Raw genomic sequence first — 26357 nt, 5'->3', positions numbered from 1 at the left:
GCCCAAATCTTAAAAAACACTCCTTCAAACTACGAATTTTCATCTCTTCAATACTGTGAATAAGGCAATTCAAAATGCCTTGCAAACCACAAAATTCAAAACTACGATAGGTCATTCAAAAAGCCTTCAAACAATTTCATAATCAATTCTAAGGCGTACAACCCTGTGCCCCAAACTACGTTGACTCTGATTCTCCCTAAGGAGATACGTAGGCACTTGGCAACAAGGCGAGTCCCCTTCCTCAAAATTCTAATCAGGTTTAAATCTTGTCATTTACCATATTAACTTTGTGTCACCTTTCTTTATGTTTAGCCACAAACCTTTACTTTAAGATGCAAACCTTAGGAAAGGGTCGAGGGTGCCTAACACCTTCCCTCGACCTGATTATAATAATCTTACCCCGATTTTTATAACTTCGAGGGGTTTCCTATTCGCCCTGGTAGAATAGGTGGCGACTCTAAAAGCTAATTTTTAGGGCAGGTTGCTGCAGCTGGCGACTCTGCTGGGGATAACTAAAAATGGTGAATTATTATGCTCCTTTAGGTTTTGGCAGGGTTTAGGTTTTGGCGAATCATTTAGGGTTTTGGCAAAATTTTTTAGGGTTTTGGCGAATTTGCCAAAATTAGGGTTTTGGATTAGGGTTTAGGTTTTATTTCTTTTCTTTTTATATTTAAATATTTAAATTTTTTATTTATATATTTATTTGCAATTTCTAGGAATTAGGGTTTTTTTTCTTTTATATTTAAATATCTAAATTTCTATTTATATATTTATTTGCAATTTCCAGGGTTTGTGGTTTTTATATAAATATTTAAATTTCTTAATTTTATTTTTTTATTTATTTGCAATTTCATTTATTTATAGCAATTTAAATTAATGTTTGATTATGTGAATATTTGATGTTTTATTGCATTTCGGGTTATATAAATTGTGTTAAACCTAAGCGTGGGAATTATATTTAAGACTAGAGGGGAATTACATCGCCTACGAGTCTTATTATAATTCCACTCAGAGTGGGTTGAATATCCGGAAATGTCTGATACGAGGCTTGACCTTGTTGAGGGCTGGACCTGGTATTTGGCTGATCTCTCTGGGAACCTACACCTAAAACTCGAACCTCATGGATAAATGAGTTGTTCTAAAATCCAAAGAGACAAAAAGTCTCGGCGGCTACGAACGAACCCATGAGACCTTCTAGAACATACCAATGGGAAGGGTAGGCACCCTAAGCCGTTACGTCGGACCTATGAACCTAGGGTTTATGTGCCTATGTGCTTATTATATGTGTGCAATTTATATGCTGTGAATGTCTTGCGTGTTAATTTTTGCAGGTATTCCTACGCGTCCCCTGGCCTACAGGGACTCTATTTTCAAGACCATGTCCTTCCCAAGAAGGACATCTACATTTATGCACGTCCATTGGCCTCTCGATGGCCATGAGACCTAGTGACTGTCTAGAATGGTCACCCCGTGCCTGCATCTACGCATGCCCTAGCCTGTAGGGATTTTCTTTTATATCTTTGTATTTTTACAACTAAGTGTCCTTCCCACGAAGGACATCTTCGTTTACGCACGTTGATTGGCCTCACGATGGCCATGAGATCTAGTGACTGTCTTGAACGGTCACCCCGTGCTTGCTTCTATGAACTCCCTAGCCTGTAGGGATTTTCTTTTATGTCCATGTATTTTTTACAACGACGCGTCCTTCCCCTGAAGGACATCCTCATTAACACGCGTCGATTGGCCTCTCAATGGCCATGAGAGTTGGTAACTGTCTTAAACGGTCACCCCGTGCTTATTCCCGCGCACCCTCTAATTTGTAGGGTTTGGATTTCCATTTATACATCTTTCATCCCTAGCCTGTAGGGATTTCTCTTCATTCGATATCGTCCTTAGATAAGTTGTGTTCCGCATAGAGAACCTTCCCACGAGGGACAACTTCATTAGTGCACGTCGAACGGTCTCTCGATGGCCATGAGATTTGGTGACTGTCTTGAACGGTCACCAGCTGCTACCTTCTGCATACTCCCAAATCTAAGGGATTTTCATTGGTGTGTCATAACATCTACCTTGCTAGGATTTCACTAGGGTTTAATGTCACCTTTAAGGCTACCCCTAGGATTATATGTCACACTTCTGCATTGCATATAAGGAGTCATAGCGTACGCAAAAAAAAAAAAGAGTCTTTTGCATACGCATGCATCTGCATTTTCATGCATTCATACATTTGCATCCGTACTTACCGTGCTAGCCGACTTCCCGAGACTCACGGAGAAAAATTAAAGGGTCATAAACTATGGAGAAAGGAGGATAAATTATTGGGAATGAGCCTGGCCTAACTAAGAAAAAAAAAAAGATGTCTTTCACCATGCCAGCCGCATGTCCATGCCTTGTCGTAACAGGATTGTAAATACAACCAAGGCTATCGTCGAGCAAGGATTAGTTCAACAAAGAAGTTCCCTCATAGATACACTCAAGGGGTATCTAGACATAAAGGGGTTCATCTATGAATATAGCAAAACTTACAAGGACGCTCTACGATAACCTGGGGGCAAGGATTAGTCCAACTGGGGCAATATTCTGAACAAAGATGCACCACTACGATGGAGGGAAGGCGACATATGTCAGCTCCCCACCAAGGGGTAAAAGGGTCATATGTTTTCTTTATCAGTCTACGAATTCTAAAGGTTGCGAATGGTGTGATACTATCCTTAGGAAAAGAAAAAGAGGTTCAGTCAAAGGAAACTCATGAAGTTCCGAAACGAAGAAAACCCACCGCTAACAATTTATTCCCGACAGGTTTGACGTGCCCGAGGAGAATTCGAGGTTACCCTTTACTTCTACAAGTCCATGAACTAAGGAGTAAAACAAGGTCAACGGATTTACAAAGGAGATCGCCCCAAGGATCAATAGGTTTTGTCATGCTCAGAATTTCAACCCCTACGATCGCTAAGTGTTACTCAGGATAAAAGTTGTACCTTCAGATTAACAATTCTAATGGGATGACTATGCATGTTTTGGAGTCAATTCACTCGCTTCATTCGCTCCCTACTACGACTTTCCACTCGCGCACACTTCTATTTTCAATTTCAATTCTCAATTACTAACAAACATAAAGGAGAATGACGAATGCAAATAACTAAATCTCGCTAAAACGTATGCTTTCAAGGTAAGATCGAGCCGACGATGTACGTGCATTATTTCAATTCCTAAACAGTGGAGATATAAGGATGTTAATCCCTCGTCACCCCCTTGAGCCAGGAGTTGGAGCTTGTTTCTACTTTTCGAAAAAAACCTTGATTTCAACCAGGGGCAGGGTAGATTTCGATTAATTCAATGGTGTATTTTGGTTGTCAAGAGAATCAGTCAATTCAAACAAGGATTCAAGCAAAGCAAAGTTTCAAGCATATCTTCTTCCTCGCAGTCATCCAAGATTGAGGAAGCAATGGAGATAACATTCACAACATCTTCTTCCTCAATACATCATTCAAGATCGAGGACATAGCAGAGTCGAAGCTTACAAATCAAAGTCAACATGGTAGTCACAACAGTCAATATCCAAGGATCAATATTTCCAAAGGAGTGTTCAAAAAGAGAGGAAAGCGCCCGCTAAGTCAAAATGGAAAATTCCATGAAAGAAAACAAATGACTTTGACAAAAATTAGGGCATCCTGATGGATCAAACTCAAAGGGATTGGTTCATGCAAAAATAAGGGATAAAAACAAAGATGAAATACAAAGGATAAACTTGTGACTGCTAAATCGTCAATGCTTGGGTCTCTACAACATTTCTTCATCAGTGCTTGGATCCCTACTAAGGCTTCAACTCAACATCAAAACTGAAACGATTCTCTTGCAAACAAAGCACATTCATTGGATTAGGAGAATTCTTAGGATTTGGAGAACATCAAGGAGAAAGGGGTGGGTTAAATAAATTTTGAGCCTTATATCTATTGTTTCTTAAAACCGTGAACCAGGCCAAATTACAACATTCAGAAGTCCTAATTGAGGCAAGGTTAACTACGAAAGCATATCGAGCAGGATTTTGTTATACTGACTCCTAGGTTTGTTAAAACTATTTCTAATCACTACACTTCAAACATCCATTTCCAATCATCCAGTCCTAATTCATAACGGACTTCGATTCCAAAACTTGCATACGCATTGCGTTAGAGTTACTTATCGAAGGATACCAACATCATCTACGAATATACACTTAGCATCAAGGAGATCTCAAAACTGGTTAATCAAGGGCGATCACTTCTAATAAAGACTCTGGAATGGGGGAACCACATCTAGAGGTTTCTCCTAAACAGGGGCAAAATTTCAAGGATTACAAGGGCATGCGATCAAACATCCTATTTACTAGGGCATTCTTCCTAAAGTTTCAATCGACTTGGGTCACATCTCGAAGCAATAACAAACAGGGGCATGTCAAACATGGGAAGAATTCAAATCCAAAAGGATAGAACACTTTGGATAACCCTCCATATCCTGGAGATCAAGGGTATACCCTTCAATCTAAATGTCGAAGCATATGACAAGGTTATTTCCCGGGGCACTTCCTTCATGGCTTGAAGATCATAGGCATCTTTTTCCACTAAACATTGGGGCATTGGATATCAAATCCATAAGGTAAAAAATTCAAAAGGTTAAAGGCGTGGAGAACCTTGAAAGGTTAAAGGCGTGGAGAACCTCAAAAGGTTAAAAGGCGTGGAATATTTCAAAAAGTCAAACCGGGGCAAGATGCACAACAAAAAGGAAAGGCGTTCTCACACGTTACAACATCGAACAAATCTTTCTCCTAACGACGATCTTCAAAATTAAAAAAAAAACAGGGATTGGGAAGTCGCGCTAGCATCACACCCCACCTTATCAAACAAACCTGCAACTCTAGCGAGCTATATACGCTTTGGTTATCAACAACTTATCATCGGAGCATCATGCAAATACATATAAGTCATGCATTACATACATTGGTTGATACATTACACCATACCTTTTCAGGTAGTCTTCTTTAAGACAAATCTTACGATCCTTTCTAGGAACCTTTTCAGGTAGTCTTCTTTGAGACGAATTGTCATCCTTTCCAGGAACCTTTTCAGGTAGTCTTTTCTAAGACATTCATCATCCTTTCCAGGAACCTCTTTAGGTAGTCTTCTTTAGGACAATTCTTACAAACCTTTCTAGGTAGTCTTCTTTAAGACAAATCTTACGATCCTTTCTGGGAACCTCTTCAGGTAGTCTTCTTTAAGACACTATTTTTCTAAGAACCTTTCTAGGAAGTCTTTTCTAAGACATTCATCGTCCTTTCCAAGAACGTGTTTTTAGGTAGTCATTTTTAAGACATCTTTCAGGTGGTCTTCTTTAAGACAAATTTTATCCTTTCTAAGAACCTCTTCAAGTAGTCTTCTTTAAGACAAATTTTCATATCCATTCCAGAAACCTTTTCAAGTAGTCTTATAGAAGACATTATTTCGTTCCACTCGTTACATCAATCAACATATACATAAGCATAAGCATTATCCACATACATAAACATTACCAAGCCGGCATAAGCATAGCCGTGGTGTAGGGGCAAACATGGATTAAACAGGTTCAATGGGTTTAAGGAGATAAAATCTCGGGATTACATCAGCATTAGCATACGCATATCATCTGGTGCATTCACATACTACAAAAGTCTTCCGACCCTCGAGTCGTGAGTTTCCAACCCTCGTGTTGTGATAGGTGTATTTTCCGACCCTCGAGTCGTGAGTTTCCAACCCTCGTGTTGTGATAGGTGTATTTTCTGACCCTCGAGTCGTGAGTTTCCAACCCTCGTGTTATGATAGGTGTATTTTCCGACCCTCGAGTCGTGAGTTTCCAACCCTCGTGTTGTGATAGGTGTATTTTCCGACCCTCGAGTCGTGAGTTTCCAACCCTCGTGTTGTGATAGGCGTATTTTCCGACCCTCGAGTCGTGAGTTTCCAACCCTCATGTTGTGATAGGTGTATTTTCCGACCCTCAAGTCGTGAATGTCCGACCCTCGAGTCGTAAGTTTCTAAACAAATCGTTTCTTTTCCGACCCTCGAGTCGTGGATATTTGACATGCTATTTTCTCCGACCCTCGAGTTGTGAGTCTCCATAGCAAACGATTCTTTTTATGCAGGTACGCTTGTCAGAACCATGGCAGGTAATTCCTTTGATACAGGTGAGCTTGTTAGAACTATGACAAGTAATCCTATTGGTGCAGGTGAACTCGTCCGAACCAGGGCAAGTGATCCTAATGGTGCAGGTGAAATTGTCCGAATCAGGGCAAATAATCCTATTGGTGCAGGTGAACTTGTCTGAACCAGGGCAAGTGATCCTAATGGTGCAGGTGAAATTTGTCCGAATCAGGGCAAAGAAACCTAATGGTGCAGGTGAGCTTGTCAGAACTATGACAAGTAATCCTATTGGTGCAGGTGAACTCGTCCGAACCAGGGCAAGTGATCCTAATGGTGCAGGTGAAATTTGTCCGAATCAGGGCAAATAATCCTAATGGTGCAGGTGAAATTGTCCGAACCAGGGCAAATAATCCTATTGGTGCATGTGAACTTGTCAGAACTCTGACAAGTGATTCCTATTGGTGCAGGTGAGCTTGCTAGAACTATAGCAAGTGATCCTTTTGGGTTATACAAACTACGAAAACTTACTAGAACTATTGTAAGTGGGGTTCACAAACTGCAAAAGCTTGCTAGCGCTATAGCAAGTTAACTATCTTCTACACAACAAACTGCGAGTCGTCGCTATTGATAGTTACGTTTACCCATCACGTTAGTCCCTCGGCAGTGATCAAAGGGTTTTACGAAGGGTTCTTCAATTGGGTTTATGCAACACGTTATTCCCTCGGCAGTGATCTTCTTCGAAAATACAAAGGGTTTTACAAAGGGTTCCTCAATTGGGTTTATCACGTTAGTCCCTCAGCAGTGATCTTCTCCAAAACATCATCAATAACAAACAAAGGTTTTATTTTTTCTTTTCCAAAGTTACTAACATGTTTCAACTAACATAGCTAACAATCATGCATCATTCAATTACATACCTCATTCATGCATAATGCATATACATACATCACTCTCATTTATTTTGAGAAGCTCACTACATCATACATCGCATGCATCATAACATTGCATGAAATTCAGGTTGCCTTTCCAGGCCATGCTACAATCAAATCACGTGGGTCCTTCCAAAAAGCATTTGCTTCACATCCAAGAAAAAGAGGGGTATTTACCTTGGATGGCGTCTTTAAGCCCGTCTCCCACAGAACTTCTTCCCAAAAGATGCAAATTTCAGGGCATTTTCAGTGTTCAATCATCTTCCACCTTTAGATCACGATAGGCAGACGTGCCTATCCGACTCTCCAGGTTTAAGAAGATTGAACAGGGGCAGCTGTCATACCCCAAAATTTGCCCTCTTCATTTCATCTTCAATGATTCGAGGTTCAAGGGTTTATTCAAGTCACTCTCTCCTAATCAAAGGGTCCTCAAGCTAGGGTTTGCATTTTATCAAAGGAGTTTGAATCTCTAAGGCCTCAAATGGATCTCAAGGTATCTCATATATCTCAAATCATCTCCATGTCAAAACTCAAGCTTCAATTCCAAGGATTGTTCACTCAATGGCTCAGACGACCAACAATCGACTATGTTGACCTAAAAGTCAACTATAGTCAAAATACAGTCAAACTTCAAGACGTTTTGTCAACATCAAGTATTTGAAGTTATATCCATCATCTGATCAAAGGTTGATCATGATCCATTAATAAAAACTCAGAAATGAACAAATTCAAAAGGTTCAAATTAGGATTTTTATAGGAGAAAGTCAACTCAACTTTGACTGGTCATAACTTCCACATGGAGTATCAGAAATTTCTCACTCAAAGCCTATTTTGAAGGAAATTGCATCCACTACAACTTTGTCTCTCACAAGCCAAAGCCAGAAATGCACCATTTGAGAGATATGGTACAAAAGATTATAGGTCCTCCAAAAAGTCAACGAAAAACACCTTTTAGGTCAAGACTCATAACTTGAGCATGGAAAGTTCAATCAAGATGAAACCAAAAAGGTCATTTAGAGGACTCTCCGAGCTTTCTAAAAAGTCCTAGAATGCATTCATATGATTAAAATTGAAGGAGATACAAGGCTTAGAAGTTGGTCGGTTTTGGAGAAATACATAAAGCCCTAACTAAGTGATTTTGGTTTTCTTGACCAATGGGCCTAAGATGTAGATTTCAAACTTGTTTATGGGCTTTATAATGACTTCTAAAACAATTATTATATTTCTATAATATTTATTTTTATTTATTTGAATTTTAATTCATTTAAATATTAATAAATTATATAAATATGAATAAATTGTTTTAAATCCAAGATTTGATTCTACAATTTGTTCCAATCATCTAAATATATCAATTATATGAGTCAAAAATGTGCAAAGGAAATTGGAAAGAAGAGATGGATATTGGACTCAAAAATAGAAAGTTTTTATACAAATTTCCCAATCAATTTTCTCATGATTCTTTCCCAAGAGATAACCTTAATACACCCATATATAATCTAAAAAATGTTCATAAACAAAGGGGGGGACGAAAGGAAGAGAGGGGAACCAAAAACTAGGATTTCTAAAAGTGATAACAAATCCAAGTGGGGTGCAACTTCTGGCCACGAATTCCAGGGCGTTTTAACAAGTTTTAAGGACATGTTCCTCTTGCTGGAGCTCTAAGGCGTCAAACCAAGCATTCATACGAGCCCAGAGTGCCTCAGAATCGTCACCTTCGGCTGCATCCGTTTGGTAACAATTATCAATCTCAAACTCTATATTCCTCTGGTATGAATTGTTGTTAAGCATCATTATATGTATATGGTATTGGTCAGAGTCGATTTGATGTATTGGAATTGAGTTTTGACGCAGGTTCGTCATCCCACCATTGTTAGGGCAAGATTTTCTTGCTCTTCGTATTTGCGTTTTCAGGAACTTTCAGGAGAAACGAGCATCACCATCGTGATCGTAGGGTCTGAATTAGTGGGTAAGGGTAATCTGGGCTTCGATTCAGGTGCTAATTCGCAGGTTAGGTGGTCGGAGACATGAAGAAGATGACCGGACATCCCTGTTCCGGTGGCGGTTCTTCTTCTGGTTCGTTGAAGTGCCAGCGGGGATCGACGAAGCCTTGCGAATGGTTGGTCAACATGTCAACCCTTTCTCCCCGCGTCTAATTGGTTTGCTAGCATAATAGTGGGACCCAGTCTTGACTGTTTGACTCTCTCATTCATTTTTTTATGATTTATATTTATGTTTTGGTGTTGTTATGTTAACAAATGAAACAATTGGAACAAGTGGCCAAGAGGAGACGCTCCCCACCCTTCATACCTGGGTTCCATACCCAGAAGGGACATTTATTTTTTAAAACAAACTGGACTCCCAGATCCAGTATGCGTGGGGCTGTGCACTCCACCATGTACCCTTCAATCATCACCACTGGATCATACCCAGGTCAAATCCAACGCATCAGGGACTGAGGGAGCACCATGGAGTTTCACCGGCGTGCCATATAGGATTATTGTCCAGGTTTTATTATTCTTTTATTTACTTTTATGTATTATTTGTATAATTACATTTTAATGCTTTTTTTAAATATGATTTAATTTTTAAATTAAATTAATGATAGAATATAAATTAGCATTAAATAATAAAATTAGGATTAGGGTTAGATTATAGTATGTCCCGATTGTCTCGATTATTTCGATTATTCGACTTAATTGATTTTAATTAATTTTAATTATTATAAATCACAAAAACCCTAAAAAGGTTATAAGTATTAGGGTTTGCCCAATCCCACTGGCCACTTGGTCAAAGTATTAGGATTTAATTTTCTCCTTGATCCGACTATACTTATTGGTCGCATTAGCGAGAAATAAATATAATTTAATTAAATCATTTGTTAATATTAATTCTAATTTGACTAATCCTTGGCTAATTCTCTCCTCGATCCGACTAAATCTATTAGTCGCATTGGCGCGAGATAAAATAATAAAACATAAATATTGAAATTCATTATCACGTAATAACCGAATCTATTGGTTATGAGAGGTGATGATAAAACATGAAATTTAATCACAAAACTAAAATACACTTCATTTGCTGCTCGTGACGATCGAATCTATCGGTTAGAATGGCCAGCAATACATTATTTAATTCGTTAATTATCATGATCAAATCTATTGATCATCGCACCTAACGAAAACACATCAAATCAGGGATGTACGCCCAAATCTTAAAAAACACTCCTTCAAACTACGGATTTTCATCTCTTCAATATTGCGAATAAGGCAATTCAAAATGCCTTGCAAACCACAAAATTCAAAACTACGATAGGCCATTCAAAAAGCCTTCAAACAATTTCATAATCAATTCTAAGGCGTACAACCCTGTGCCCCGAACTAAGTTGACTCTGATTCTCCCTAAGGAGATACGTAGGCACTTGGCAACAAGGCGAGTCCCCTTCCTCAAAATTCTAATCAGGTTTAAATCTTGTCATTTACCCTATTAACTTTCTGTCACCTTTCTTTATGTTTATCCACAAACCTTTACTTTAAGATGCAAACCTTAGGAAAGGGTCGAGGGTGCCTAACACCTTCCCTCGACCTGATTATAATAATCTTACCCCGATCTCTATAACTTTGAGGGGTTTCCTATTCGCCCTGGTAGAATAGGTGGCGACTCTAAAAGCTAATTTTTAGGGCAGGTTGCTACACAAGGGTCGAAATTTACAGCCAACACTAAGCAAGTGGGATGACTCTTAGAAGATGAAGCTTAGATGGTGGCGATGTTTTCATCACTGCATGTTGATCATGGAGTTGTCGATGTTGAGTTACCGTGTGTGTGATGTTGACATTTTGAGTGGTGATAGAGTGATGAGTTGCTGTAAATTTTGGAATCATATAAGTGATTGTTGAGTGCTGTTGGTGTTGTTGGATGGTTGTGAATCGCGAATCAGAGTTGGAATTCAAGGATACGAGTATTTTTATGAAAAGAACTAGAGTTTTGGTGTTTTAGAAAATTGAATTTTTGACAAAACAATGTGTCCTTCGAGTTATAAGAAGAGCGGAGTTTTGGGATGATACGGAAAGTGGTTTTAGTGTGTAAATACAGTAGAAAAGTGCTTATGTGGTAGGTGTAATCGGTTACCCTAAGTGTGGTAACTGGTTACCATTTAGACAATTTAAAAACGTGAAAATTGGATTTTTGGGGGGTGTAACCGGTTACCAGTTTTGTGGTAACCGATTACCATGTGAGCAAATATCATTAAAACTTAAAAAATTCATAACTGTAGTTCCGAAAGTCCGATTCGAGTTCCGTTCAAAGTGTTAGAAAGCTAACGTAATGAACTTTGTTTTAAAAATAGTTCCAGTACCTAGAGTTAACTTATTTGTCACGTGGTGATGTTTGATGATAGGTGTAGTTGCTAAAGATCTTGTCATGGTACCCGACACAAGTGGTAAAGGAAAAATAAATTTAAGAGAGATTAAAATCATGTTTGTGATGACAAAGTATCGACATGCGTCAAGGAGAACTTGGAGAGTTTCTATCACCAACCAGATGTGGGGATGGTATTACTGGGATTACGATTGGAATGAGATACAATGTAAAAATAAATGGATCATCGATGTGGCGAGATTTAAGGAAAACTAGGGATTTATGAGTGTTGTTAAAGTCCTCTACATGGATAAAGACTTCAATTGGAACAAAATGAATTGCAATGTATTGAGTATACTATCATTTCTTAAGTGGGAGGATACTTAACATTCATGTGAAATAGACTATGTAATGTGTTTGGATGATGGTTTCTCATCGACAAGATCGAATGAGAAGGAATCCGTGTAATCATTTGTAAACATCAATGGAGATTATTTAACTATGGTTCTTTAGGTGACTTTGAGTACAAGTTCTAAAGGGACGCTATTATATCTTAGTAATGATTAGGGGTGTTTGCGGGCCAGTTTGGTTCGATTTTGAGAGAATCCGATATCCAAACTGATTAAAATTAAATGGACTAGTTTGGATTGAATTTGCTAATTTTTACAATAAAGCCCAAACCGAACTGAACCGAAAAACCACGGGTTGGTTTGGGTTGGATTGATCGGGTAGATAAAAATGCAATAATATTTAAAAAAATTACTTATTTACAAAAATTAATTTTTCATAATAATATAAAAAAATATAGTATTAATAGTGTTCAATTGTAAATATTATACTAGCAACTTTTCCCAAATAGATTCAAAAATATCTAACATAAAGACTTTTGAATCTATAACTAGTCACTTGAGTTAATATGATAATAAATGTGTTTCATAACTCTATGCTCAGTTACCACATTACACTAACAATTTTCTAATAACAAATTAAAATAGCATAACTTGTCCACATACGATATTTTATTTTATTTTCTTATCGAAGTTGAATGCTCGGTAGTAATTTTCATGATAATTAATTATGGTTGGTTTGGGTTGGGCTTGCGAGTAGAAAATTGAAAATCCGATGTCCGAACCAATTGTCATTGGATTTCATTTGTTTGGTCAGTCCTTGCCCAAACTGAAAAAATATTCAATCCAAACACTATGGTTTGATTTGGATTCTGATTTGGTTCGGATTTACCCAAACCAATGAACACCCCTAGTAATGATGTTTTATGCCCTACCGTGATTTTCGGCTACCTATTGATAAATTGAGGAACTGATCACCCTTAATCTCTTATTGATAGTAAACAGAATCGTGTTGGATGGGATAGACTTGTCTTGCCATCTTGATGGTGTGTAAAGTGGATTAATATTATATCCTGAAGATAGTCGTTCACCATTTCATGTGAAACTAATGTAAAATGACTATGAAAGAATTAAGACTTATTGAATAGTTCGAAGACTTAGGTTGTATGCGAGCTAACACCGTGTAGTGAAAGGTTGAGGATATCGAAGGTGAACAATGATTTTTTGGTGGATAGTGAAGAGAGTCATAAGCTAGATGTGAAACTTATAGATCTGGTTGTTGATGGAAATAAAAATGAGGACAATGACTTGAGGTAGATGCTCAGAGTGGCGCAACTGAAGCGTGATGTGGCATAGTTCGTTATGTGGTGTGACTTGTTAGGAGCCGAGGGTTAAACATTATAAGCTTGCAGGACTAATGCAAACCATTGGACATTCCGGAATGGAAGTGATAGGTGAAAGGTTTATATATTATTCGTGTTGCTACTATGTCAATAGATGTATTAATTTGCATATTCGATTGGTGGATTGTTGATATCATGATGTTGTATTATTGTAAGGTCATGTGGTGTGATTTCTAACTTTAAAGGTATTCGTTGTGAATTATTATGATTGCATAAAATATGTTGATAATGAATTGATGTTATGTGATGTTATAATGGTTTGTTTGTTGTTGTTGTGATGTTGTTGTTGGTTGGTTGTTGATTGTTGGGAATAATGAGCAATACTCTATGTTATGACGAAGTTGATTATGTTGTTATGATGATGTCACTATGAAGATGATGTGACGATGTAAATGATATTGTTGATGTTTTGTTGATGATTGACGTACATAGATATGGGAGTACCATTGTGTTGGTGTTTTTGTTATTGGTGATGTTGTTATGATGATAGTGTAATGATGTATTAATGACGTTGCATGTCCAAATATAAATGTACTATGTTGATGATGATTATGTTGTTGTTACGCGGAAATGTTGTTATGTGGTTGCTATGTTTGTTAGCTGCTATGTTGCGAAGACAATGATTAGCATGTGCATTTGTTTGAATTTTTGTTTTGTTATCATTATGTCTGGATTAGTGGTAATCGAAGTGTTTCCAAACATGACTTGAGCGTCGGAGAGTAGGATGCGAGGGTGGTATCTAGAGTTGTTTACAGCAGATAAATTTTCGAGGACGAAAATATTCTAAGTGGGGGAGACTTATAACACCCCATTTAAATATTTAGTCATTGCGTGTTTGTTTGTGAATTATATTGGCATAATTAAGGATATGTAATAAGGGTGGGTGTGAGGACTTAGTCTTAATGGATTAATTTTAAATAAAAAGCTAGAATAATATTATAATGATAATATAGTGAATAATAGTATATTATTATTATTATAATTAAGGGAAAAAATATATATTATGGAGAAGTTAGAAGGGATTGAGGGAGAATAGATAACACATGAAAAGAGAAACATATAGAGGGAAGAAGAGTCAGGGCAAGAGGGAGACTAAGGAATTTTACCATTCTTGAAGGTTCAAAGCTCAAAACTAAGGTAGCGGTGAGAATTGGTTCTTTTAATGGTGATTGAACATGAGGGGGAGTGAGAGTTCCTTTCCCTCATATGATTTTAGTAATATACTTGAATTTTGAATTTGTGTGTATGTTTGTGTAATTATTGGATGAATTCTATTGTTGTGTTATGTGGGTATGATTGTGGTGTCGTTTTTTTTACCTCCCCGTTTCACTTGGGAGGACGGCACGCTAGACCCTTCACGCGAAATTTGGAAGGAGAATGCGCCCGGGGCGGGATGAATTTTGTTTCAGTTCTTCCTACGATATCACACGAACTTTTTAACTATCCTACGAGTAGGAAAGGGGAAAAAGATCTCAAATAAACCCTAGGAGTTTGCTAAGTGTGGGGATTCACCTAGACTAGAAATTCTGGAGTCCGGGAGGTCGGTTATACATAGGGAAGAGTTTAAGCACCCTACATATCCGTAGTACTCTACGGGAACCTTCTCTGTGTCTATGTGTTTGTGTTTGTTGCTTATTATTGGGAAAGTTTCTCCTTTGTGTTAGGAGAAGGAATTGAATCGAATGAAAAGAAAGACAGACAGACAGACTATTTTTGGTATTTTGTTAGCTCGCTGAGATTCCTTGTGAACCTCGTGCATACATATCCCTAGTGGAAGTCAGAGCTTTTTGTAGTTCGGAGAACTAATTAGGGATTTTAATGATTTTTGGTGCCTTGCTTGAAGCTCAAGGTTGAAGCTTGAATTAAATCTCTGTTTACAGTAAAGAGACATGAAATCATCTTTACAGAGAGGTATTTCTACTATTCCACCACAAACATTTTTAAAGTAACAGAAAAGCTAAAATTGTTTCATTAAGAGAGGAGGCCTACTTGGTTGATCAAGTATGACAGCCAACATGCCTCTTGAATGAAAGATTCTCAACCAAATTAGGGAAATTTGTACAAGTCTGGGATGTAGCCAGAGCAATGCCTTTCACGAGTCCTAAATGGGAGAATGATTGAAATGATTGTTTGTTTGAAATGATTGTTTGTTTGTAATGATTGTTTGTTTGTAATGATTGTTTGTTTGTGGTGAGATAAGAGAAATACCTACCTATGAAGATGAGCTATGTCTATCTATTGTATGGAAGATTTGATTTTTAGCTAGCTTGAATAAGGCCCAAGCTTGAGGCTTTTGGTTGATTTATTGACCCTAAGAGATAACTCTACCGGGGATGGACTTAAAGTAAAGAGTTTTTGTGTTCTGTACAAAGCCCTGAATTGAGGCTGACTCTAACTGGAGAGCATTTATTTGATGGATTTTTATTTGGTGTTCTGTACAAAGCCCAGAATTGTGGCTGACTCCTGACTGGGGAAGTCATTATTTAATTCCTTGTATGAGGCCCAAGGTTGAGGCTGACACTGACCAAAGATAAATAAATATGGATCCTAGACTCTGCTAAGGAAGATTAATGATGATAAGGGTGATAGAGACTGTCCATGTCTCTCATTCCAAAAGGTGTACTCAATGTGAGATTGAGACATTCTTAGCTTGTTTAAAGTCTGGTTTAAAGAATGTAAGAAACTCACCAGGATAGGCTAAAAGGTAACTAAAGACCTGTTCCTATGTTTATAAGAAACCTGATGGGTCCTTGTATACAAGCTCAAGAGGAAGCTGGGAATGCTTTTAAGAAGCCTGTGGGTCCTTGTACAAAGCCCAAGAGGAGGCTAATCGAGGGTCATCGAGGGTCCTTGTTATAGCACAAGAGAAAGCTATGTGGTTTTGAACTTATTTTGGCTTTAAGCAAATGGGTAAGAGGTTTCACCGGGAATAATTCCTCTTGGGTGGATGTGTCCTAGTTTGGGTTCTAAGGCTTTTTTCAAGATGTTTCACCGGGAATAATTCATCTTGAGGGTTTGAACTAAAGATCTCTAATTAGGAAAGAGCCTTCACCGGGAAGACATTCTCAATCCTAGGCCATAGTCCTATAATATATATATATATATATATATATATATATAGTTTAACTGTCCTAAGGTTTACACTCAAACGTAGTTCTAAATAATATATAAACAGTTCTATATTTGACAGTAATTTAAATAAAGACTGTAAAATGAAAGCTATAAAGCCTAACCTGGATGGAGTGGAGGCCTTTGAAGATGTATGTACAAAGCCTCGCCAGCAATTTTTGTTGTTTTATTTATAACAGTTGAATATTTATGATAAACAATTAAAGGTTTTTGAAAACAGAAGAAGTGAAGATGGACAAAGGTCACATAGGTATCTGAAGAGTTTCATCGGGAATAATGCCCTTCAAATACCAGAAGAATGTTTTGAAAACAGAAAGGAGATTTTGTAAATACAGTTTTTGAAAACAAACTATGAAAAGAAAGAAGGTGTTGGGACTTACACTCTATTAGAGGCCCAAAGAAATTTATTTACTGTTTATGAGAAACAGTTGAAAGATTTGAAATGACACAAGGTTTTGTTGTCTGAAAACCTTAGTCGTCTGTTTAATTAAGGTTTGAAAACAGTTTTGAAAATTGACAAAAGTCAACTTAATTAGGGTTTAGACAAAGTCTACACCTAATTAAGACCTACATGATTAGGGTTTTATCACAAAAATATTTACAAGAGATTAGGTTTTGAAAATCAAGAGAAAACTATATTTAAAGTATTTTAAAATACTTAAAAACATGTTATTTTAAACCTAAAAAATATATACCAAATAAATAATATTTTTGTGAATTTTTGGGTTATTCATAAAATAGATATATTAAATGAAAAGTGTGTGAAAAATGAAATGAAAATGATTTAATTTGATAGGTGAGTTAATTGGTTGAAATTGTGAAGAAAATTAAAGAAAATAGTGATAAAAAAGATGTTTTTGTCTCACCATGGTTTGAATTTGTTTTCATGTCAGAATTCCAACCATTCGACATGTTTATGTGTGTTTCCACAACTGTTGAACTACGACAAGTACGTGGATGGAATACAAAATTGCCTCGTATGAATGTGTGATGAACTTGTGATGTATAATTGAGGAATCTGCAATTATTCTATGGTGAGTTTTGATTACTCGAATTGTATAATATTCTTGTGTGTTGGAGTAATTTGGAGGAAGAATTACGGTGATCAATGAGGATCGTGGTGTGCATAATGTTATTATGTTTGTGTAATATTCTTGTGTGTTGGAGTAATTCGGAGGGAGAATTATTGAGATCAATGAGGATCGTGGTGTGCATAATGTTATTATGCTTGTGTTGTGATGTATCATGCATTCATATCATTTATGTGGATATGAACCTAGGTGGGAATCCATGATGGGTTCCTTGTCTCGTCCTGACTCTCGGCATTGAGTCGAGTTGAGATAAGTCGTAGTTCGGGGGAGTGCTTAAGACTTATCTGGATTTCGATGGAAATTGGGTTCATATATTTGAACTATATTATTTGTGTTGGTACTGCATGCATGGTTTCATGATTGGTGAATCACTCTACATACATAATAGAAATGTGGATTGTGCATAGTGAATGTGCGGGATGTTGTTATGTGAATTAATTGTGTATGTGGTTGTTGTGATGTGTTTGTGAATACTACTCCTTAGCATGTCATATTCACCAATAAATAATTGAATGAAATTCTCACCCCTTTTTAGTTCTTGTGTATGTGCTTCTTCGGAAGTACAAACAATCCAGGTACTTAAGTAGCATGGAGCTTGTATTGCTCGGTCGAATTTTAGGAGTCGCTTTGATACGTAACACGGGGAACATGGGATTATTTTACTTGTGTTTTTTTATCTGTTTCATTGTTATGTATCTTGTTTTGTTGGATTTATGTTAAACCACGAGTTGGTGGCGTTTATTTTGTTTAGGCTATGGAGCCATTGGAATGATTTAATTTTTAAATTTCGTTATTTGATTAAATTGTTGAGCAATAAAAGATGAAGTGACTTGATACTTCATGATGTTTTACGAGATGTGACATTCCTACTTGAGTAAACACTGATTATTTTGCGAAAAATTATTTTTGTTAATTATAATTAATGGGGAAGTAGGATGTTACACAGATCTCTAGCGTCTTGTATGGGACCTGGACATATTAATTTTTAAGATTTTGGGTAAACAATCTTTATATTATGCGAAGATTTGTTGCATAAAATGTATTTGTTATATTCTAGGTAAACATTGTAATCATAAAAAAATACTATAACCCCTCAGTGAGGGGTTAGAGTTAAATAATTTATTTTTTTACAAAAATGGTTGCATTGATTATCTAGAATATTAAAAATACATTGTATGCAATAAATATTGTATGAGAAATGCTCATGCTGTAATTTTAATATTCTTGGTAAACAATCTAATATTCTATGAATATTTGTTTCATACAATGTAACCATTTTTATTAAAAAATTATTTTACTCTAGACCCTCTGTTATTTTAAAAATCGAGATGAAAGTTAAGTGTTTTTTTCACTATTTTCAATCAACGGCCTTAAACAAATCTTGGCTGTCCATTTAAATGTTATCAACGTTCAAGAATCCACCATTAGTGATCCGCGTGAAACCTTAGGGACATCCATTATATAAGTTCTTTTATGATTTTGGAAATCTAAATGAATTTAAAGAAACTTGGAAAAGTTTTCTTCGATGGATTGCAAAAGCATAAAATCATCTGAGTTCAAGGTTTGATCTATTAAAATTTTATTTGTACCAAAAATATTGTTTATTTTAGATTTTAATTATCTTACCCTTTTTTTTTCACCATAATCAGATACATGCAAGATCTGTACATGAAAGAGTTTCCCAAAATATCACAGAATTAAAGATCCAACATATGATCTTTATGGACAATTAATGTAATATTCTTTGTAAACACTGTAACGAGTTTTATTAAAAAATGTAATATTATGGTAAACACTGTAACGAGATTAATAAAAAAAAACTAATGACCCCTTGGTTTTTATAATAAACCGAGATAAAAAAGGCGTTAGTTTTTGTAAATAATAAAAGTGTAGAAACTTGGGTTCGAACCCATGCCATAATAAACATTTACCTTAGGCTATGTTTGGATTGATGGAACATAATGGAGAGGAGCGGAATGGAACATAACGGAGCGGAATGGAATATGAATCTTACTCCATTGTTTAGTTATTTTATTAAAAATGTTTCATTCTATCACATACACCCCAAATTGGATGGAACAAAAAATGGGGAATTGGATGGAATGAGATGGAATGGATTCCATCATGTTCCATTCCATTCCATCCATTATTTGTAAATCCAAACAATGGAATCTCATTAGTTATTACTTCATTCCATTCCATTCCATATCATACCACCAATCCAAACATGCCCTTAGTGTTTTAAAAATCAAGGTGATAAGGCTTTACTTTTCATGACGTCATTCGCTACCTCAATTATTTTGCCAAGGTAAAATGCATTTCGCGTCCGACATTAGAAGTGTTTTTTGTAGTAGTGTATACTCATCTTGAATCATAGACTGACTTGAGGTGTTGGTGTTCTAACCATGCAGGTTCACCTCGCATCATCGTAGAGATCAGAGTCACCATCCAAGATCAATAGTTATTCAACTCTCTTCATTTCTGATTACTTAGTGAAGTTGGGACATCCATTTTTTGTTCCCGAATAGAATATATATATATATATATATATATATATATATATATATATATATATATATATATATATATATATATATATATATATATATATATATATATATATATTCTTACTCCAAGAGTAATTTATTATCACTTACTGCATATCTTAACCATTAATTCTTTTCAATCAAATCGTTAAAAATAATTAGTAATTAAATATGGAGAGAGAAAATTATTCCTTATTCTTGGAGTAAGAATATTCTTTATACTCCAAACTTATTTGTACCATGTGCTTTATAAAAGAATCATCAATATAAGTGATCCAATAAAAACATTATCCTCTTTATAATTGCTTCAACTGGTGTATTGACAAAATACATATTTAATTTGTTTTGGATCTATTTACACTATAGATACTTTCGATATTTGTTTACACATCTCAAAATTATCATTACTAAATCATAGGTAAAAAAAATAAAATAATTAATCATTATATATATATATATATATATATATATATATATATATATATATATATATATATATATATATATATATATATATATATATATATATATATATATATATATATTAAATGAGAATAAATAAGTTCTATGTGAATGTGAAAATTTAATAACAACCATTTAATTTTAATTAAAGGTTGTGATTAAAATATATTTTTAAACTTTGATTAGTAATTTCTCTTTTCTCTTAATAGAGTCTAATTTCTTTTTCTTTCCTCCATAATTGAAAGTTTAATCTCAATATCATTTCTTTTTAAATTTAATGATTCTTATTTATTCTCATATTCAATATATATATATATATATATATATATATATATATATATATATATATATATATAATTAATTAATTAATTAATTTTTTTTATATTTGTGTGTTAGAACTTAAATATCATTAAAAAAATTAAATGAGTGTATTAAATATGTATTTTTTTAAATTAATCTAAAGTAAATCCTTATCATATTAAATAAAATATAAATTTTATAATTATGAAAAAGTAATTATATTTAATAAATTTTATTGAAAATACTAAAGTTACACTTGAATAAAATTTATATTAAACACCCTTTAACAAAGAATTTAATTGTAATATATTGACTGTGTAAAGATTTTACATTGTGTAAAGATTTTACATTGTCAGTGAATCATACCAGTTGATTTGATAAAAATATTTGACTTTTATTTTAATTTTTATTAAATTAATCATTTGAATGGTTATGATGTACTAATAGTGTAAAAACATTTACAGTGACAACAGTGCATACTAATTAATCTCTTTCACAAATTACTTTTTGTTTATAGTATTTTTTTTCTTCATTTTTTGGGTAAAGATACTTAATATCAAACTACATTTTGTACATTCTATAAGAAAAGATTTGCGAACTTTGATTCAATTCAGATAATATCGAAGTGATGTACAATAAATGAATTTTAATTTTTATTGAAATAATTATTGATCGTATTATTTATTTATTTATTTGTTATTAAAAAATTATTGATTAATATTTTAACTTTATTAGACTTTTCACCTTAAAAAAATATAAAAAATAGTACTCCTTATTAAATGTATATGATCATTTTATTTGCCTTTCTGGATGTAAAGCTAAGGAAAAGAAAAATATAATTAAAATGATTAATTGTATATGTAAAATATTGCTTTAGCAAAGAATATGTTTCCTCTATATAAATTGGATAGAATCCCCATTCGAGTACTCATCCTTGTCAATCTTTTCTATCATTTTATTATTGTAAGTACTTTTAGACAATTTTTTTCTTAATTCTAAAATTGAGATTTCATTTCCTTCATCATCTTGTTGTTTTTGTAGGTGCTTTCAAGGAATTATGGAAGGATTATCAAGCTCAAACATGCCTACTGTTATGGACAATCAATTTGTTATGGATAACCAAAGTTTGCTACAATTTGTTATGGACAATCAATTTCAAAATGAAAATGTGACTAATGTCTCTTTGCCTAATATGTTCAATGCCATGCCTACAGTTGAAAATGGAATCCCAAATCCTCAAGGAAATTATTCAATCCTAGATCGTGAGACTAGAATGTGAGTTTGGATTTCTTGTATGCACACTCATTTTTCATAATATTTTGGATCTATATTTTATTTCATAAGTTGTTTTATTAAGTGTAACTATATAAAACTACTTGATCTAATTTTTTTTTTTATGGCTTGTAGACGTTTACAAAATAGAGGTTACTCTAAAACCTATCGTGAGAGAAAAAAATATCACGTCGAAAATCTGGAAGACAAACAAAATACCCTAACTGTAATCTCATGATTTTTCATCCTTCTACATATATTTTTCAAAAGATGTTAAAGGTAGTGCATTGACAGTGTAAAAAAGTTTTACACTGTCATCCAATAGACACAAATCGTTTTGTCATGTCATATAAACTTTTTAAAATTTACAGTCTGATTTGTCTTAATTCATGATCGTGATTGGTTGACAGTGTAAAACTTTTTTAAACTGTCAGTGCATTATCCATTTTCTCTTCTCAAAATTTTAAATTTTTTTATTGAGCTAATAACTATTTAACTATGCAGGAAATAATATGTCAAGAAATTCCAATAACTAAGGTTTACACAAACTTTGGTTCTGTTATTAAGACTGAAATCAGCACATTGGAAGAAACATTGTCTCAAGTCAATTCAAATGGGGAGGTTCTAAATGGTAATTTATTAACCTTTTTTCTTAATAGTCATTCTAATAACTTATTATTTAAAAAAATAAATTGAAATTAAGTTTTTTGTTTGTGATTGGATGAAATTTTTCAGCTGAGATGAACATGATTATAAATCAATTAGATGAGCTGAGATTAACCAAAGAGGCAACTGAAGTAGAGTTTGATAAGAAGAAGAAATTAGCTGGGAAATGAAATGGAGCAACTTAGTGAAGCAATTTATATATAAATATTATGATATAAAAATAAATAAGGGTTCATTTATTATGTACATTATTAATTAATATAATAAAAGTTTTTATCATTATGAATATTTATTATTGTATGATTTAAGATGGAATTACGGGGTAATGAATTGTACCTTTAGTAAATGATTTTGATTAGTGAAATAACTTAAAAGAAAATTAATTGACTAAGGTGGTAAGCGGATCAGAAAAAGTCAATTAAATTGATAATTTAAACTAAACCAAATTAAAATAAGAACAATTTGTAATTTGTTTGAAAAAATAGAGCATGAATATTGTATTATTTTAAAATAATAGTATAAAATACATCAAAAAATATGATAGTGGAGAATACACTAATGAATATAATGTTTGAAAAAAAAATATTATAAACTGATCAACCAAACCAAACCAATTATTTTGGTCCGGTTCCATTTTTGTAAAAATTAAAAATCGAACCAAATCAAACCGATGAAGATATCATCGATTTATTTCTTTGAGATTATATATATATATATATATATATATATATATATATATATATATATATATATATATATATATATATATATATATATATATATATATATATAATATTTCTTGTTGAATTAATGATAAATAAGTTTAACTATATTACTTCGAAATAAAATTATGGAAATTATTAAATTGTTATTACTTGAGATTATCATGTCATTATGAGATTTCTAGATCAACCAGACCACAACATGTAAAATCATAAGCCTCCCTCCCACCCTAAGCCTAGAAGGATCATCACTAGTGAAAAACATCTTAAAAAGGGTTAAATAATCCTTAGGTATATTGAAGCCGCTATATCACAATTCACTAATAGATAATAGGCGGCTCTGGAAACCTCAAACAAAAAGGGAAAAAGGAGTCTCATACACATACCCCACTTGGATCCAATGGCTTTTGATCCTTTAGGTTGATCGACAAGTTTCCAAGTATGGTTTGACTTTGTCGAATTCTTTCCGTCTTTGATATCAACTTACCAAAAAGAGGAGTCCCTTGAAGTTATTGCTTCCTTATAAATGGTAGGATCATCTTCCACTTGAAGAATAGTAGTAATCTTACGAACAAAATTCTCATTTTTTCACCAGATAAAAGGAAATAAGTTGATAATCGATTTTGTTCGATCCTAGATTCTTAACCTTGCGGATTTTTTCTTATCCTAAGTTTGGGTTATGTTTCAACACTTCATGAAGAATTTTCAGGTTATGATTCAACAATCTGTACGGAATTTTCCTCACGAGGTTCTTCATTAGTGAGATCTCTTATTCCTTATCCTTCATGATGAGATTTTTAAAGAACTTTATATTTCGGGACTCAACAATTTCATTAGACTCTGAATTCAAAAGTCTATATGTTTTAATGTTAGGCGCGGAACCTACAAAAGCACATTTGATCTCTTGAGGACTTAACTTAGTCCTTTTCTTTATTTCGACTAGACCGTTTTGTTATGGTGTATGAGGTGTGGAACATTCATGACAAATGTCACATTCTTTTCCTCCGTGATTCATAAGGACTAATTAATACTTCTATTTAAATGATTTTTTACTTCTGCATTAAATTTTTTAAGTGTGACATACACTTTTTTTTTCATTCTTTCATTGTCAGTATAATAGTTTATAATTATTTTACTTTAAAGTTATACTTTCACTTGGATATATCTAAAGTATATTCAATGCATCAAAAATTTATAGTAATCTATAACTATGATCATAACTTTTATTTTATAAAGAGGTGTAAATATGAAAGTCATATATGTTGAAATATTATTGGGATTGATATTATTAATATAATATCAAATACGATCTAATCTAATAATATCATGGGTTAATAGTGATATACCCCCTGCCATATAGGCGAGATTCGAGTTAGCCCCTATAATATTTTTTTATTACCCCATTTAAATATGAAAAGTTCTATGTTTTTGCCCCCTATGACCCCCCTGTAAAATTGTTTTTTTGATTTATCCCCCGGTTTTTCACTGTTTTTTACACGCTTAGGGGGTACCCTAAAATTACAGGGGGGGTAATAAAAAAAAATTATAGGGGGTAACCCGAATCTCGCCTATATGGTAGGGGGTAACGTATAATTATCCTAATATCAAATATAATCCAAGTTGCATAAGCCCAAGCCCAATTAGGATTGTATATAAATATTCATAATCTGTATTATTATTTGTACAATTCAATTCAATAATATAATCCTTATTTCCTTTATTCTCTCTTCACTAAAGGTACCTCACACACTAACAAATTGGTATCCAGAGATTCCGGTTATTGTTCTGGAAAACTTCACGTTAGAGGTCATGTTTCCAGAGAACATGAATCAATCGCTACAAAGATGAATGGAACTAATGGCATTTCGAATTCGCTTCCAATGCTTGACGGAAAAAGTTAGATTTGATGGAGAAAACAGATGCAATCCTTGTTTGGATTTCATGAAACCCTAGAAGTGGTTACCAAGGACATTCCTGTGCTGGCTACAAATGCATCAGATGCAAAGAAAACAACCCACAGTGAAGCCAAGAAGAAGGATTGCAAGGATGCATATTGCATTCAAACGACGGTTGATACTGCAAATTTTGACAAAATCTCTCATGCTGAATCGGTGAAGGAGGCATGGGATATTCTCGTCAAATATTATGAAGGAGGTGAGAAAGTCAAGGTTGTCAAGTTGCAGACCTTGCATCGATAATATGAATTGTTGTCAATGGAAAAAGACGAAAAAGATTGCAGAGTATGTGTCAAAGATGCAAAAACTCGTCCATTTAATGAAGGGTTTTTGTGAAACCCTAAGTGATAAGATGATAGTTGATAAGCTAATGTATATGTCGACCTCTCACTTTGATCACGTTATCATAGCTATTCAAGAATCCAATCAACTTGAAACCCTAAAACTGGAAGATTTGGTTGGTTCTTTGGAAGCGCGTGAGATTAGGATTGTCGAAAGGAAAGGAGTTCAAGATTCGATACAAACTTTGCAGGCTCAGTCATGGAAAAAGAAAATGAATCAGAATACATACGGTTCTGAACTGTTAGAATAACTCCTCCAATTTTATCATCTTCAACACTCATTTCTTCAATCCTTTCAGCATCCATTTGAATGAAAAAAAAAGAAGGAATAGGAATTGAAACGAAAGAATGAAAAGTGGTTTGGCTACAAACTTGGCAGTTTCTAACAATCCTCTCTTTTCAATGAAATTCAAAAATGAATGTTAATAATGAAATGATGTATTTTTGGTTTTGTGTTCTTAAATAGAATAGAAATGAACAATACATATTAATTGTAATTTTCTCAACAATACAATGCAAGGAACCAAAGACAACAATACTCTGAATTGAATCAAGAATATATCAGTTTTATTTGCTCACTTAGCAAATAGATCTCAAAAAACTTTACAACTATGAAACTTACCGAAACTGCAAACAAAGTCGATCGTCATGAAATAGAAGCTGAAATTTTTTCTGCGAAGTCCTTCAAA

General features: G+C 34.2%; 1 protein-coding gene and 1 pseudogene across 1 annotated transcript; one reads left to right on the top strand and one right to left on the bottom strand.

The window, feature by feature from the left end:
- The window catches only part of LOC131658486 (ATP-dependent DNA helicase PIF1-like), a 59499-nt pseudogene extending 50627 nt beyond the window's left edge, over positions 1-8872 (bottom strand).
- A 12820-nt stretch (positions 8873-21692) lies between these two features.
- On the top strand, positions 21693-22874 carry LOC131656296 (uncharacterized). Its single transcript, XM_058926037.1, has 4 exons — positions 21693-21987; positions 22120-22210; positions 22489-22615; positions 22720-22874. Exons 1-4 carry the CDS (start codon positions 21770-21772, stop codon positions 22818-22820), a joined length of 537 nt encoding a protein of 178 aa, XP_058782020.1. The 5' UTR covers positions 21693-21769; the 3' UTR covers positions 22821-22874.
- Positions 22875-26357: the final 3483 nt, after the last annotated feature.

Source organism: Vicia villosa, linkage group LG3, assembly GCF_029867415.1.
Source record: "Vicia villosa cultivar HV-30 ecotype Madison, WI linkage group LG3, Vvil1.0, whole genome shotgun sequence".
In the NCBI taxonomy this organism is placed as follows: Eukaryota; Viridiplantae; Streptophyta; class Magnoliopsida; order Fabales; family Fabaceae; genus Vicia; species Vicia villosa.
Note: the sequence above shows the minus strand (reverse complement) of the source record. Positions and strands in the feature narration are given on the sequence as shown.